We start from the raw sequence: 15,201 nt of genomic DNA on the forward strand, positions 1-15,201 counted from the left end.
TTTCTTTTTTAATTGAGATGGAGTCTCGCTCTGTCCCCCAGGCTGGAGTGCAGTGGCGCAATCTCGGCTCACCGCAAGCTCTGCTTCCCGGGTTCATGCTATTCTCCTGCCTCAGCCTCCTGAGTCGCTGGGACTACAGGTGCCTGCCACCATGCCCGGTTAATTCTTTTTTTTTTTGGTATTTTTAGTAGAGACGGGGTTTCACCGTGTTAGCCAGGATGGTCTCAATCTCCTGACCTCGTGATATGCCCACCTTGGCGTCCCACAATGCTGGGATTACAGGCGTGAGCCACTGCACCCGGCAAGAATTTTTTTTTTAATTTAAATTACTTACACATCAGACTGCTCTGCAATTTGTTTTTAAACTTACTATAAGCCCAATAAACTTATTAAACTTAAAAATTTCACACGTATCTTTCCATGGGATTAAATAAGCCTTTATATTGTTATTTTAATGGTTTCAAAAATGTCTTTAAAACGTCAACGAACTTAATTCCTATAAGGTATATAGGTTGTTTCCAATCTTCCCCCATTGTAAATAATTCTGAAAAGCAGTAAATAAGGAAATAAATTATTTTCCCAGACCCAATTCTGAAAAACAGAATTCCTGGGTAGAAGGTGTTTGCTCTCTGCTACAGCCGCTGTAATTCACACTTCAGGAGCTGTACATGTGAGTGCTGTTTCTTACTCTTTGCCAGTACCAGGTACTACCATTAAGAAATAAGCAAGAACTGAGAGCACGTTATTTTAACTCCTATTTGGTAAACATTTTTCATATATTCCTTAGTTCTTCATACGTTTCTTCTTTTCTGTCCATCCACTTATTTTTCCCTTTCTTTTTGTTCAGGTTTTTTAAATTATGGCAAGAACACTTAATACGAAATCTACCTTCACAACAAAATTTTAAGGGAACAATACAATATTGTTAACTATAGGCACAATGCTGTAACAAACATCTTGAAAACTTTTTTGCCCTTGCATAACAAACCTTGTACCATTGAACAGCAAGTTCCCATTCCCCGGCAACCACCATTCTACTCTGTTTCTGACTTTGACTATGTTAGATGCCTTCTATAAGTAGAATCATACAGTATTTGCCCCATGACTGGCTTATTTCACTTAGCATAGTGTCCTCCAGCTTTATCTGTATCATTGCACATGGCAGGACTTCCTTCTTTTTAGTGGCTGCATAATACTCCATTGCACATATATGCCATATTTGCTTTACCCTATGGACATTTAGGTTGTTCCCACATCCTGGCTATCATAATGTGGCAATGTCCACTGTTGCGGGAAGTCAGGGACTCTGAATGGAGGGGCCAGCTGGAGCCGCAGCAGAGGAAACATAAATTGTGAAGATTTCATGGACATTTACCACTTCCCTAATAATACTCTTATAATTTCTTACACCTGTCTTACTTTAATCTCTTAATCCTGTTATCTTTGTAAGCTGAGGATGTATGTCACCTCAGGACCCTGTGATGATTGTGTTAACTGAACAAATTGATTGTAAAACATGTGTATTTGAACAATATGAAATCAGTGCACCTTGAAAACAGAGTAACAGCAATTTTAGGGAACAAGGGAAGACAACCATAAGGTCTGTCTGCCTGCGAGGTCGGGCAGAACAGAGCCATATTTGTCTTCTTGCAGGGAGCCTATAAACAGACATGCAAGGAGGAGAGATATTGCTAAATTCTTTTTCTAACAAGGAGTATAATATTAAGACCCTAGGAAAAGAATTGCATTCCTGGGGGGAGGTCTATAAACGGCCGCTCTGGGAGGTGTCCTATGCGGTTGAGATAAGGACTGAGTTATGCCCTGGTCTCCTGCAGTACCCTCAGGCTTACTAGGGTGGGGAAAAAACTCTGCCCTGGTAAATTTGTGGTCAGACAGGTTCTCTGCTCTGGAACCTCGTTTTCTGTTAAGTTGTTTATCAAGACAATAGTGCACGGCTGAACACAGACCCTTATCAGGAGTTTCTGATTTTGCTCTGGTCCTGTTTTCTCAGAAGCATGTGATCTCTGCTCTGCTTTCTGCCCTTTGAAGCACGTGATCTTTGTGATCTACTCCCTGTTCATTATCCCCTCCCCTTTTGAAATCCCTAATAAAAACTTGCTAGTTTTGCGGCTCAGGTGGGCATCACGGCCTTACCGATATGTGATGTTACCCCCAGTGGCCCAGCTGTAAAATTCCTCTCTTTGTACTCTTTCTCTTTATTTCTCAGACCAGCTGCCACTTCAGGAAAATAGAAATACTGGGGGCAAGTTCCCCCAATAGACCATGGGAATGCAAATATCTCTTCAACATCCTGATTTCAATTATTTTGGTAAATAACCCCTTATCAGATGTATGGTTTGCAAATGTTTTCCCTTATCTCATAAGCTGCCTTTTCATGCTATTAAATGACTGCTTCGCTCTGCAGATTTTTATTTTGATGTACTCCCGCCTGCCTATTTTTGCTTTTATTACCTGGGCTTTTGGTGTCATACCAAGAAAAATGTCACGAAATTTTGTCCCATGTGTTCTTTGAGGTGTTTTACAGTTTCAGATCTTATATTTAAGTCTTTAATCCATCTCGAGTTAATTTTTGTGTATTGTGTGAGATAAGGGTCCGATTTCATTATTTTGCTTGTGGATGACCAGTTTTCGCAGTACCATTTACAAAGAGACTATCCTTTCCCTGTTGTGTATTCTTGGCATGTTTGTTGAAGATTAGCTGACCATATATGCATGGATTTATTTCTGGACTATTCTATTTCATCAGTCTATGTTTCTGTCTTTGTGCCAGTTCCATACTGTTTTAATTACTGTGTGTTGTAATATACTTTGAAATCAGGAACTATGATGCCTCCAGCTTTGTTCTTTGTCAAGATTGTTTTGGCTATTTGCAGTCCTTTGTCAAGACTGTTTTGGCTATTTGCAGTCCTTTGTCAAGACTGTTTTGGCTATTTGCAGTCCTTTGTCATTCTATATGAATTGTGGAATTGCTTTTCTATTTCTGTAAAAAAAAAAAAAAATGACACTGGGATTTTGATAGGGGTTGCATTGAATCTGTAGATCTCTTTGGGTGGTATGTCCATTAGCTTCTATTATACAGTTGTCTTTATCTTGCTGATTTGACAGAGCTCTACATAGAGTATGTGCTAATATTATCTCAGTTTGCTCTTTGCTTATAAATACTGTTTCTACGGTTTTTATTCTCATTTTTTAATTTTTTTGAGACAGAGTCTCACTCTGTCATCCAGGCCGGAGTGCCGTGGTGCAATCTCAGCTCACTGCAACCTCTGCCTCCTGGGTTCAACGATTCTTCTGCCTCAGCCTTCTGAGTGCTGGGACTACAAGTGCGTGCTACCACACGCAGCTAATTTTTTGTATTTTTGGTAGAGATGGGGTGTCACTACGTTGCCCAGGCTGGTCTTGAATTCCTGGCCTCAAACAATTCACTTGTCTTTGCCGCCTAAAGTGTTGGGATTACAAGCATGAGCCACTACATGCAGCCTGTTTCTAAGGTTTTCTAAAGTTTTTGTTGTTCTAGTTATTAATCGTTTCTATTATACTAGTGTTCCTAGAAAGATCTTTTCTACTTAAGTCTATATTCTTAGTGTTTTAATTACTTTGTGTATATAAAACTAATTTATCTGGAATGCTTTGTATATATATGAAAAAGATCTAGCTCCTGCTAAAAAGGTAGCCACTGTCTCAAGAAGATTTACTAAAGGATCCACTTCTCCCAACCCCAACACCAACTGGAAACAGCAAATGTATCCCATATCAAAAGAGCAACTGCTTTTTAAGTATAAGGGGAGAGTTACGATCATCATAAAACAACAGTGAAAAATAGCCTTCTCTCTGCTCTCACCAGAAGAAACCCTGGCAGCCTTGGCATCACCTCATCAGCAGGCTTGCAGCTTGCAACCACTTCCCAGCACTTGGCCAAAGAAGGCAAGAAAGCCTCCCTGTTCTCCTGTGCTGTCTTTACTAAGTAGCTGTGGAAGGAACAGTGCATTTTCTACCTTCCAAGGCAGACACCGTGGCACCTGAGACTGATGATCTTGTGTGAAACAAGCAGGGTCCTGGATAAATACAGCTCTGGTATCCCAATGGCTTTAGTGTGTGGTAGAACCAAAGTAATAATAGTATGCTGTGGTATGTGTGACATCTCCCTTATCAACAGTAAGCCCAGATTTTTTTTAGAGTCAATGTCAACTAGAATCCTGCAGCATCATAACCTTTAAATAAATTGCAACGGTTAGACCCCAAGAGGTTGGTTCTTGACTTTAAGTAGTCTCTCCTGCTTGCTTTACAGATTTAAAATAATTCAACTTCCTGGAAAAGAACTCTAAAAATAAGCCACTAGAATTATAAAAACAATGTAAGATCATCATCATTACCATTCCCAGCAGCTGAATTAACATTATTTGAGAACCTTTTATAAAACAATTCTATGATGTCAAATTATTCCCTTTCTGGGAATCATTCCCCCAATATTCCCATGTTTCCAAATGAGAAATTTGAGACTTGGAGAGGCTTAGCAACTAGCCCAAGGTCAGGACACAAATAGAAAGTGGCAGGACCAAGGTTTAAACCAATATCCTGTGCCTTAAAAGTTCGTTCTCCTCCTGCTCTTCTACGTTGTCTTATGAGATAATGGAATTTCTTTAATTGATAAAGGTCAAGCTAAAACAATGACATAACATTTTAAACTATTGTTAGTCAAAAAAATTTAAAAATAATATCCAATGCTGACCAAGGTATGATGAAGCCAGCTGTCTTTTATGTCAACCATGGTATAAACTGACATGAAGCTTTTGGAAAACAATTTGGCTATTTGAGTGAAGTGACTGTAAACAGGTACATATTTTGATTTCCTGATACTACTTTTAAGAATCTATCACAAGAAATTTCCCCCAAAGTTGAAAGTGCTAATTGTACAGATGTTCATCATAGAATCATGTATGAATGTGATACAGAAGCACCAAAAATATTCAAAAGTAGTTAAATGTTACTGTATCTGCTAAATGTAAAAGTGATTACTTTATGTTACATGACAAAGCAGGATATAAACTTATCTAAATTTCATTTAAAATCATAAATTTAAAAAAGCTAAAGGGTGATTTCTAAACTACATGCTAAACTTTTTGAAATGTGGCAAACTGCTATAATTAAAAGTGACTATGTTACTAGAACTAAGGAATATGAAGTTGGACAACTCAACTGTAATCTCCACCACTACTTACCGCTTTAAAATAAAAATATCTCAAAGCCATAGTACAACAATTAAAAATTTAACACTCAGAGGAACATGTCTATGTGTGGAGGCAATGTCTTCTGTATCAGCTAAAATATGAGTAATTTCCAGCAGAATATGAAAAATGTCAAGGTGATTTGCAGTCACAGAATATCACAGTGGGGAGAAATCTAGAAATCTGCCCTTTCAGTTACATAGAAAACTATTATCAAAGAGGTTCAATGATTCACCCAAAGTCACTGACTGTCTGGACAACATTCTTCAGCATCAGAGTTGTCCTTCCAAAGTGAACACACTTTGCTGTGGTCCTCTATCCGTAAAGTAACTTCTCCTCACTAGGCTCCTCATAATACCAGGTTAGTCTTAAGTGATGATAATAACTAACCATCAAGAAGAAGAACCTGGGAAAGTCACGCTTATGATTTTGGGAAAATACACAGGCCTACCACACAAACTAGATTAAATGCAATGTTGACCCCTTAGAATATATTCTATATACTCTACAGAGTCATATATAGATTAAATGTAACAGGAATAATTAGAATTAGTATTATTCAATTTATTACATTCCTAAAATCTCATGTGACTTCATTACAGAGATTGACAAAAGCTGATCCTAAAATTCATACAGAAAATCAAGGGACCCAGAATAGCCATAACGATCTTGAAATAAAAGAAAAATGTGAATGACTCACATCCTGATTTCAAAACTTACTAATCAAGACAGTGTAGTACTGGCAAAGGTAGACGTATACACGCAAAGAACACAATTTAGAAACCAGAAGTAAACTCTCACATTCTTAACCAATTATTTTTAACAAAGGTGCCAAGGCATTTCGATGGGGGAAAGAATCATGTTTTCAACACCTGGATGTCCATGTGTGAAAACAGTTAGACCTTCTACCTCATACCATATAAAATATAACTCAAAATGAATCAGAAACCTAAATGTAAAAGCTAGAACAGAAAAAAAAAAAAAAATCTTAAAAGAAAACACAGGCATAAATCTTCACAACCTTGGATGAGGCAACTGTTTCTGAGATACAATACCAAAAGCAGAAGCAACAAAAGAAAAAAACTGGTAAAACTGGACCTTGTCAAAATTTAAAACATTTGTGTTTCCAAGGAAACTATCAAGAAAGTGAAAATACAGCCCAAGAACTGGGAGAAAATATTTGCAAATGATAACTCTGACAAGGGTCTAACATCAGACTACATAAGAACTCCTACAATTCAATAAAAAAATCCAGTTTAAAATTGGCAAATGATTTGAATAGACACTTCTCCAAAGAAGATATACAAATGGCCAACCAGCATGCAAAACGACACTCAATGTCACTGGTTGTCAGAACGCAAATTGAAACAAGATATCACTTCATACCCAGTAGGAGAGTTATAACAAAAAAGACAGACAAAGCCAAGTGTTGACAAGGATGTGGAAAAACGGGATTCTTCCTACACTCCTGGTGAGGATATAAAATTGTCCAGCCACTTTGGAAAACAGCCTGCAGGTTTCTTAAACTGTTAAACACAGAGCTACCATTTGAGCCAGTTTTCTGATTATGGTTAACTAAATTTTAAACAAAACCATTCCATAGAATATTAGCTATCTTTTTTCCCCAGATATTAGGATGTACCAGAAACTTAAAAGGAAATAAAAGCCTAAATGTGCACAATATAGAGTTTCTTCTGCATTTTTAGACTATAAAGGCTTTAGTAGCCATATATATTTACACTGAGCATCCTGGGGATCTTTAGAACTTAGATCATTCTGCATGGCTGTCTTCCTGGCTTTAAGAGCCTACAAAAGGTTAAGAATTCTGTGATAATTCCCCCACACTTCCCTGCTTATTACGCTGAGGAAACTGACACCTGATGGGGCATCAAGGCTATCTGTTATTCATGATGTAATGTTATCCATCCTATTTTCTTTACACAAGAGGCTCAGAAATTTATACCTCCTGCCCAGGTTCCCTCACATCACAGCCTTCAATCCCGGACCTCTCTTCTAGGACAAGACAGCCCTCCTTCCTAGAACTTAGTGCATTTGTGATTCATGTTTATTTGAGCAGGTTTTCTGTTTGTTTGTTTGTTTCTACTATCCTGTTAGCTCCCCAGAGACAAAGCCCCTGCTCATTTTTCGCTCAGGACTGCATCCTTAACACCTGACACTCACAATGTATAAAGAAACTATAGTCGACATTCTGTAACAGTACAGGCATACCTGGGAGATACAGATGACCCCATAAGACACATGTCATAATAAGGCAAATCACAAAAATTGTCTGGTTTCTCACTGCATGTAAAACTTATATTTACACTACACTATAGTCTGCTAAGTGTGCAATAGCATTATGTCTAAAAAACAATATACCTTACTTTAAAAATATTTCATTGCTAAAAAAATGATGATCATCTGAGCCTTCAGTGAGCAGGAATTCTTCTGCTGGTGGAAGGTCTTGCCTCAGCGCTGATGGCTGCTGACTCACTGACTAGGGTGGTGGTTGCTGAAGGTTTAGATGGCTGTGGCAATTTAAAGTAAGACAGCAAAGAAGTCTGCAACATCAACTGACTCTTTCATGAAAGATTTCTCTGTAGCATGTGATGCTGTTTCATAGCATTTTACCTACAGCAGAATGTCTTTCAAAATTGGAGTCAATCCTCTCAAACCCATCACTGCTTTAACTTGATGGAATATTCTGACTCCTTTGTCATTTCAACAATGTTCACAGCATCTTCACCAGGAGTAGATTCCATCTCAACAAGATACTTTATTTGCTCATTTATAAGAAGCAACTCCTCATTCTGCTCCAATTTTACCAGAGATCAACAGCAATGCAGTCACAGCTGTACGCTTCACTTCTCATTCTAGTTCTCATCCTATTTCTACCACATCTGCAGTGACTTCCTCCACTGAAGCACTGAACCCCTGAAAGTCATCCATGAGGGTCAGGTCAACTTCTTTCAAACTCCTATTCAGCTGGTGCTTCGAGCTCCTTCCATGAATCACGAATGTTCTTAACGGCATCTAGAAGAGCAAACCCTTTACAGAAGGTTTTCAACTGACTTTGCCCAGTCCCATCAGAAGAATCAGTATCTACGGCAGTTACCGTCTTACACAACGTACTTCCGAAATAGTAAGACCTGAACGTCAACATTACTCCTTGATCTGTGGGCTGCAAAATGGCTGCTATGTTAGCAAGTGTGAAAACATTCATCTTCCTGTACATCTCCATCCAAGTTCTTGGGTGAACAGGTGCATTGTCAGTCACAAGTAATATTTTGAAAGAAATATCTTTCTGAGTTGTAGGTCTTAACAATGGGCTTAATATTCAGCAAACCAGGCTGTAAACAAATACGCTGTCATCCAGGCTTTGTTGTTTCATTGGCAGAGCACAGGCAGAGTAGATTTAGTGTAATTCTTAAGTGCCCTAGAATTTCCAGAATGGTCAGTCAGCATAAGCTTCAACTTAAAATTACCAGATGCATTAGCTTCTAATAAGACAGCTTGTCCTCTGAAGCCAGGCACTGACTTCTCCTGTCTACCTGTGCAAGTCTTAAACAGCATCTTCTTTCAATATGAAGCTGTTTCACCCACACTGCAAGTCTGTTGTTTTGTGTAGCCACCTTCATCAATGATCCCAGCTAGATCTTCTGGATAACTTGCTACTTCACCTTGTACTTTCATGTTATGAAGAGTTACTTTAAACCTCATGAACCAACCTCTGCTAGCTTCCAACTTTTTTCCTGCAGCTTCCTCACCTCTCTCAGCCTTCAATTGAGGAGAGATAGGGTCTCATCCTGGATTAGGCTTTGACTGAAGCGAAAGTTGCAGCTGGCTTAATCTTCTGGTCAGATCTCTCAAACTTTCTCTATGCCGGGAGTCTGTTTTGCTTTCTTATTTGTGTGTTCACTAGAGAAGCCCTTTTAATTTTCTTCAAGAACTTTTCATTTACAACTGGGCTAACTGCTTGGCACAAAAGACCTGGCTTCTGGCCTATCTTGGCTTTCAATGTGCCCTCCTCATTAAACTTAATCATTTCTATCTTTTGATTTAAAGTGAGAGACATGCGACTTTTCTTTCACTTGAATATTTACAGGTCATTATAGGGTTATTAATTGGTTATTTTCAATATTCTTGTGTCTCAGGGAAAAAGGAGGATCAAGGAAAGGGAGAGGGATGGAAGAGGGACCAGTCAGTGGAGCACTCGAAATGCACACGCATCAGCTGGGTTCACTGTCTTACACGGGTATGGTCTGTGGTGTCCCGAAACAATCACAATAGTAATATCAAAGATCACCGATAGCAGATCACCATAACAGATATAATAATAACGAAAAAGCCTGAAATAGTGTGAGAATTACCACTATGTGAGAATTACCAAAATGTGACACACAGACATGAAGTGAGCAACTACTGTTGGGAAAAATGATGCTGGTAGACTCGTGAAAAATACAGTATTTGCAAAGCTCAAGAAAATGAGCGATGCTTGTACCTTCGTTTCTTCTGATTTGCTCTTCTAATCTGCCAGGGATTCAGAAGCCACATAACTGTTTTATCACTGTATACAAAATAAGACAATGTAGGCAGTGTATGGGAGACCTTACCTATCTATCTAGAGAGATCAATCCATCTATTTTTTTTTTTTTTTTTTGAGACAGGGTCTTGCAGTGTCACCCAGGCTGGAGTGCACTGGCATAATCTAGGCTCGCTGCAACCTCTGTCTCCCGGGTTCAAGCAATTATCCTGCCTCAGCCTCCTGAGTAGCTGAGACTCCAGGAGCGTACCACCACGTCCGGCTAATTTTTTTGTATTTTTAGTATAGAGATGGGGTTTCACCACATTGGCCAGGCTGGTCTCGAACTCCTGACCTCAAGTGATCCACCTGCCTTGGCCTCCCAAAGTGCTGGGATTACAGGTGTGAGTCACCGCACCCAGTCTGTCCGTCTGTGTGTCTGTCCGTCCGTCCATCCATCCATCCATTCATCCATCTATCCATCCATCCATCCATCCAAAGTATAGCAATCGCAGTGAAGATATTTTGTGAAACCTTTCATGGCTTCTTGAGAGACACAAAGTTTTAGATTCTCAGCTGTGGTTCAAATAGTGGAGGCTGCAGGCTATCTTGGGAATTTAAGTCCAGTGAAAGTGTAAAAAAGAACATAAAAATATAGGCTGCTGAACTGGGAAAAGGTGCTAAAACCAAATCTTGAGACCACTTAGCAATTAAGGAATATCCAATTTCAAACTAGCATTTATCTTGGGAGAAGTACATTTTCCATCTCATTTAGACCACATTAACAAAATCAGTTTTTAACAGACTATAATTATCTGTTAGCAATAAAACGTCCTTTTACGATTCAGAACGCAAATCATGCTTACCATATTTTAATGCTACGTGACCCGTCATAAAAAGTTACGTTTATACCTCAAATTGGAAATTCTATTTATAAGCACCCCAGTAAAAAAATCACTGTAAATAGTTGTAGTAACATAACTTTACAAAAGATTCTTTTATCCCCATCCATAAAGTGGTCACTCACCTGCATTAAGAGCTGTAAATAAATTTTTTCTCGAAGGACCTAAGATATAAAAGAAACATGTAAAATATACATGTTTTATTTGACATATCACACAAAAACCATGTTGATAAGAATTACTTTCAAAAACACTCAATCTCTAAATTCCAGGTTCCAGGTGGGAAATATTAGTGAGATTCAACCAACTTTTGTCAAGTGCATTTTAAATATAAGATGATATTTCACATAACATCCAAAGGTTTCAGAATGATATGAAGTCATCACCACAAATTAAATAGCATCAGTTTTAATACAAAAAGCCAGTGTTTTTTCAGTCAAGAACAGCTGAAGTTCAAGTTTTAACAGGACTGAATTCACACATTGACTGTGCACATATGCTATTCTGCTGCCAGAAGAGCAGAGGCCAGACTTCATGAAAGACAGTCACTCCTGTGTGCTTTCCGAAACTACCCGTTTCTATTCAGCTATGAAGAAAAACAGAAATATGACTGTATCAGTTTTCCTCCAATCTGATACACTATAAAATCAGGAGTGGTAATAGGTACAGAGCTGTAAGTCACTAAAATCTATGCACACTTCTACTTAACATGAAATAGTTGTTTCTAGCACATTATCCATCTGCAGATTAGTTACAACAGCTACCATGTTCTATCTGAAATTTTACAGAGATGATAATCTCTTAAAATATGTGGCTGTTTTCAATGGAAAGCACTGATTCCCACTCAAGTAAAACCGTTGCAACACAAGAACCTATCAATTCCATAGCTAGGCATTTTAGAATTCTGAGTCTCCTGTTCTACAAAGCTGTCTATGAAATCTCATTCTCTGAAAGTCATTTTAGTATCAAAGTTCCATGGCGTTAACTTCGTTACTGCTGTGTGGATCATGGGGCTTTATCATCATCAACAAAAAACCACAGTTTTCCATCCTGATGTCAACCCAGCAAGAGGTCATTTGGTGTCTCTGAAATTTGATTAAATCCCTAGACAAATGACAACCTGCTGCACACTGAAGAATTCAACCCACTCCTAAAATTCATGCCTATTTTCTCTTCAATTCCCTACAAAGAAAAGGTATTGATGTACATTTACCAGCCACAAGTTAACATATGATCCTTTAAACGCATACAGAGACACATGTTAATGAGGATACTGTGACAGAGCAACACCTTTTAGAAAGTTACTAATAGATGTTAACAATCCAAAGAGTTTCAGGCAGGTTAACCCAGTAAGTCCTCCTTCTGGGACATTCAGAAGTAACCAGAACCTGAAACAATGAACTATGACTCATATTTGAAGAGTTTCATCTAAGTATTAATACACCCCAGTAAAAGTCAGAAGTTGTCCAGTATAAACTAAACTGGACAACCATAGAATTTGGCAACAGTGAACGTTGCACAGCCATTTAAAGTGAAGAAGCTCTCATGATACACTAACTTAATAAAAAGCAAGATACAGAAGAGTGTATTCATTATTACCCCAGTTTTGCTGGAATAAAAACAAAACAACATATACTCCGAGGAAAAAAGTCAGAAGGAAATGTGACAGCAGTTGGTGGTTGACAGAATTAAGGAAGACTCCTTGTTTCTTTCTGTGTTTTCCAAATTCTCTAACATAAATGTGGGTCTCATTTTATAGGTCAGGTTTCTCATTCACAATTATCCTCTCAGGCTTCGGTTTAGCTTCAGTTCACTAAGCACATAGAAGGCTTTTTTTTTTTTTTTTTTGAGACAGAGTCTCGCTCTGTCACCCAGGCTGGAGCACAGTGGCACGATTTCGGCTCACTGCAACTTCTGCCTCCTGGGTTCAAGCAATTCTCGTGCCTCGGCCTCCCAACTAGCTGGGACTACAGGTACATACCACCATGCCCAGCTAATTTTGTATTTTTAGTAGAGATGGCGTTTTGCCATGTTGGCTAGGCTGGTCTCAAACTCCTGACCTCAAGCAGTCCACCCATCTTGGCCTCCCAAAGTGCTGGGATTACAGGCGTGAGTCACTGCATGTGGCACAAAGAAGGCTCCTGATGTGCTTTGGGTCCACTGAGACAAAGTTGCATGAAAACATTGCACATTAAGTATATACCACATATTTTGTAAACCTGAAAATTACTTTTAATAGTCACAGCAAATACAGAGTGAGTGATATGAGAAGGAAGAGAGATAAAGAACATTTAGAGGAAGAACAATGTGTTGGACCAAAGACATGAAGACACAAGCACAGTAATAAACACAAAACCTCTACCCTGATGAAAAGTCATCATGCATTTCTACTCCCTTCTATCTCACTCTTCTACAGCATTAGTTTAGAATAATTTAACTACAAGTTTTGTTATTTTGACCTTATACCGTTGTTCTGCCTGCTGATTTACATGTAATGATTTTTAACTATAGAACCTACCAACTCTCAGAACAACGATTTCCTCAGTGTGAAAATGTATTATGTCTCCTTTCTCAACACATTTTTAATCATTGTTAAATATACCATAAACCTAACTGTCAAAATTTAACTTTCTACAAGCCAAGGACTTTAAGCGTCTTGCCCTCCCTCTTCTAACCACAAAGAGAACCATACCTTTTGGAGGAGTTTTCAGCAAGTGAACATGAGCCCTGGACACCAAAGGCTTCAAATAAAAGGATCCTGAGGAACCATTTTGAAATGCTGGTTTTGGAGGTTTCTCCTCATATTTGATGACAGCGGCATTACCAGCTGCAACAAAACAGAAAAGTACACTTTATCCTACAAATACAGTTTCAAACTTCCACATTTATTCCTTTGTTCTTGAATCAACAAATGCTCAATAAGCACCTACGACATGCCAGTCATTACTGAACACTGGGAATAGAGCATGGATAACAGGTAGCTTGTGTCCTCAGGGATGTGAAACAAAGGCTGTAATCAGAGTGACCACACATCCTGTTAGCTGGGCACAGTCCAAATTTATGCATCTTGTTTAGTTCAGCTTTCATTCCAGACAAAAGTTGGAGAAGAATACAGCCATTCATGCCATGTAACAAGAATGCCCCAGGTGCAGCTAGAAAGAACACCCATCTCCACAGGGACAAGAAAGAATTCATGCAGCCAGCTAGTTAATGACACAAGAACAGTAACATACAGACTCCTCGGTAGCTATAAGGATGAGATCTGGTTCAAATCCTCGCTGCTACAGCAAGGAGTTAAAACATCAACTTCTGCCCTGAACAAAGGAAGTTTGTTCCAAAGCAAACTTTATGTTTTACTCCAAAGCAAAAGCATAAAAGGGAATCTCACCTAAATAACAAAAACCATCTTCTGTATTATGTGTAAAAATTTCCCCTCCACCAACCCAGACTGGATTTTTTATTGTTTCTCTTTTTTTTTGAAATGGAGTCTCACTCTGCTGTCCAGGCTGGAGTGCAGTGGCATGATGTCGGCTCACTGCAAGCTCCACCTCCCGGGTTCACGCCGTTCTCCTGCCTCAGCCTCCCGAGTAGCTGAGACTACAGGTGCCCGCCTCCACACCCGGCTTATTTTTTCTATTTTTAGTAGAGATGGGGTTTCACTGTGTTAGCCAGGATGGTCTCAATCTCCTGACCTCGTGATCCACCCGCCTCAGCCTCCCAAAGTGCCGGGATTACAGGCGTGAGCCACCATGCCCAGCCTGTTTCTTAATAATCATCAATATCCAATTCTAGGCACCCAATTCTTTCTACTATTCAACACTTATAAATTTATTTATTACCAACTTTGATCCCTTTTCTCACTTCACTCATTTAGCAAAGGGTTAAGATAGCTACCTTGTTTACAAACACATTCTAAATGTGAAGACAACTAGAAATTTTTCACTCGGCTGAACTATTCCAACTGCTACAACAGTGCTTATACTCATCACATTCAAACTTTGTACAGGCATGCTATTATTTTCCCCTAATCCACACTCGGTCCCTGTACAATGAGCCATCTGTTCATTGTTCTTGTGCCCAAACAACATTCCTAGTATTAGGTCAAATCGACACAGAGCTTTCCCTCCTGCTGAGAAAATTCTGTCAATTTCCTGTTTTTTTTTTCCAATTCTCACCTCCTCGAGAACCTAGAGATTTGGCTTTTCCAAAGTTGACAGGAAGCTAATAGGAGTGACAGTATTAAAGATACTGCTATTATAACATTCAACAGAACTCTTTTTAGATGTTCATATAAAATGGATATTGGGTTTCAATGAGCATTTTAGCTTTTGTGAATCAAATCCAACAAAGAAAATGAGAGTCTTAACCATGGAATTATAACCATCTGGATTTTAGTCTTACTTCTCTTGAAGCTATATTTGATTACATTCAGCAACAAATAAGTCACTTATTCATATTTTAAAAAATTAAACTGAGTTCAATTTACAAACCTAATACAAAATTGTGTGATTCTAAATTCATGCTTTTCCTT

At 38.7% G+C, this 15,201-nt stretch overlaps 1 protein-coding gene across 12 annotated transcripts in view; it reads right to left on the reverse strand.

Annotated features, from left to right (window-relative positions):
- The window catches only part of MTUS1 (microtubule associated scaffold protein 1), a 160,410-nt gene that overhangs the window by 59,378 nt on the left and 85,831 nt on the right, over nucleotides 1-15,201 (reverse strand). For 11 of the 12 annotated variants that reach the window (XM_017867216.1, XM_017867224.1, XM_017867221.1 and 8 more), the window contains 2 exons: nucleotides 13,363-13,497; nucleotides 10,796-10,834 (listed from right to left, as the gene is read on the reverse strand). In XM_017867216.1, coding sequence (XP_017722705.1) covers nucleotides 10,796-10,834; nucleotides 13,363-13,497 — 174 coding nt within the window. The remainder of the gene's footprint in view (nucleotides 1-10,795; nucleotides 10,835-13,362; nucleotides 13,498-15,201) is intronic. The other variant, XM_017867220.1, reaches the window with a different exon arrangement.

This window comes from Rhinopithecus bieti, unplaced genomic scaffold (genome assembly GCF_001698545.2).
Source record: "Rhinopithecus bieti isolate Rb0 unplaced genomic scaffold, ASM169854v2 scaffold_2888, whole genome shotgun sequence".
In the NCBI taxonomy this organism is placed as follows: Eukaryota; Metazoa; Chordata; class Mammalia; order Primates; family Cercopithecidae; genus Rhinopithecus; species Rhinopithecus bieti.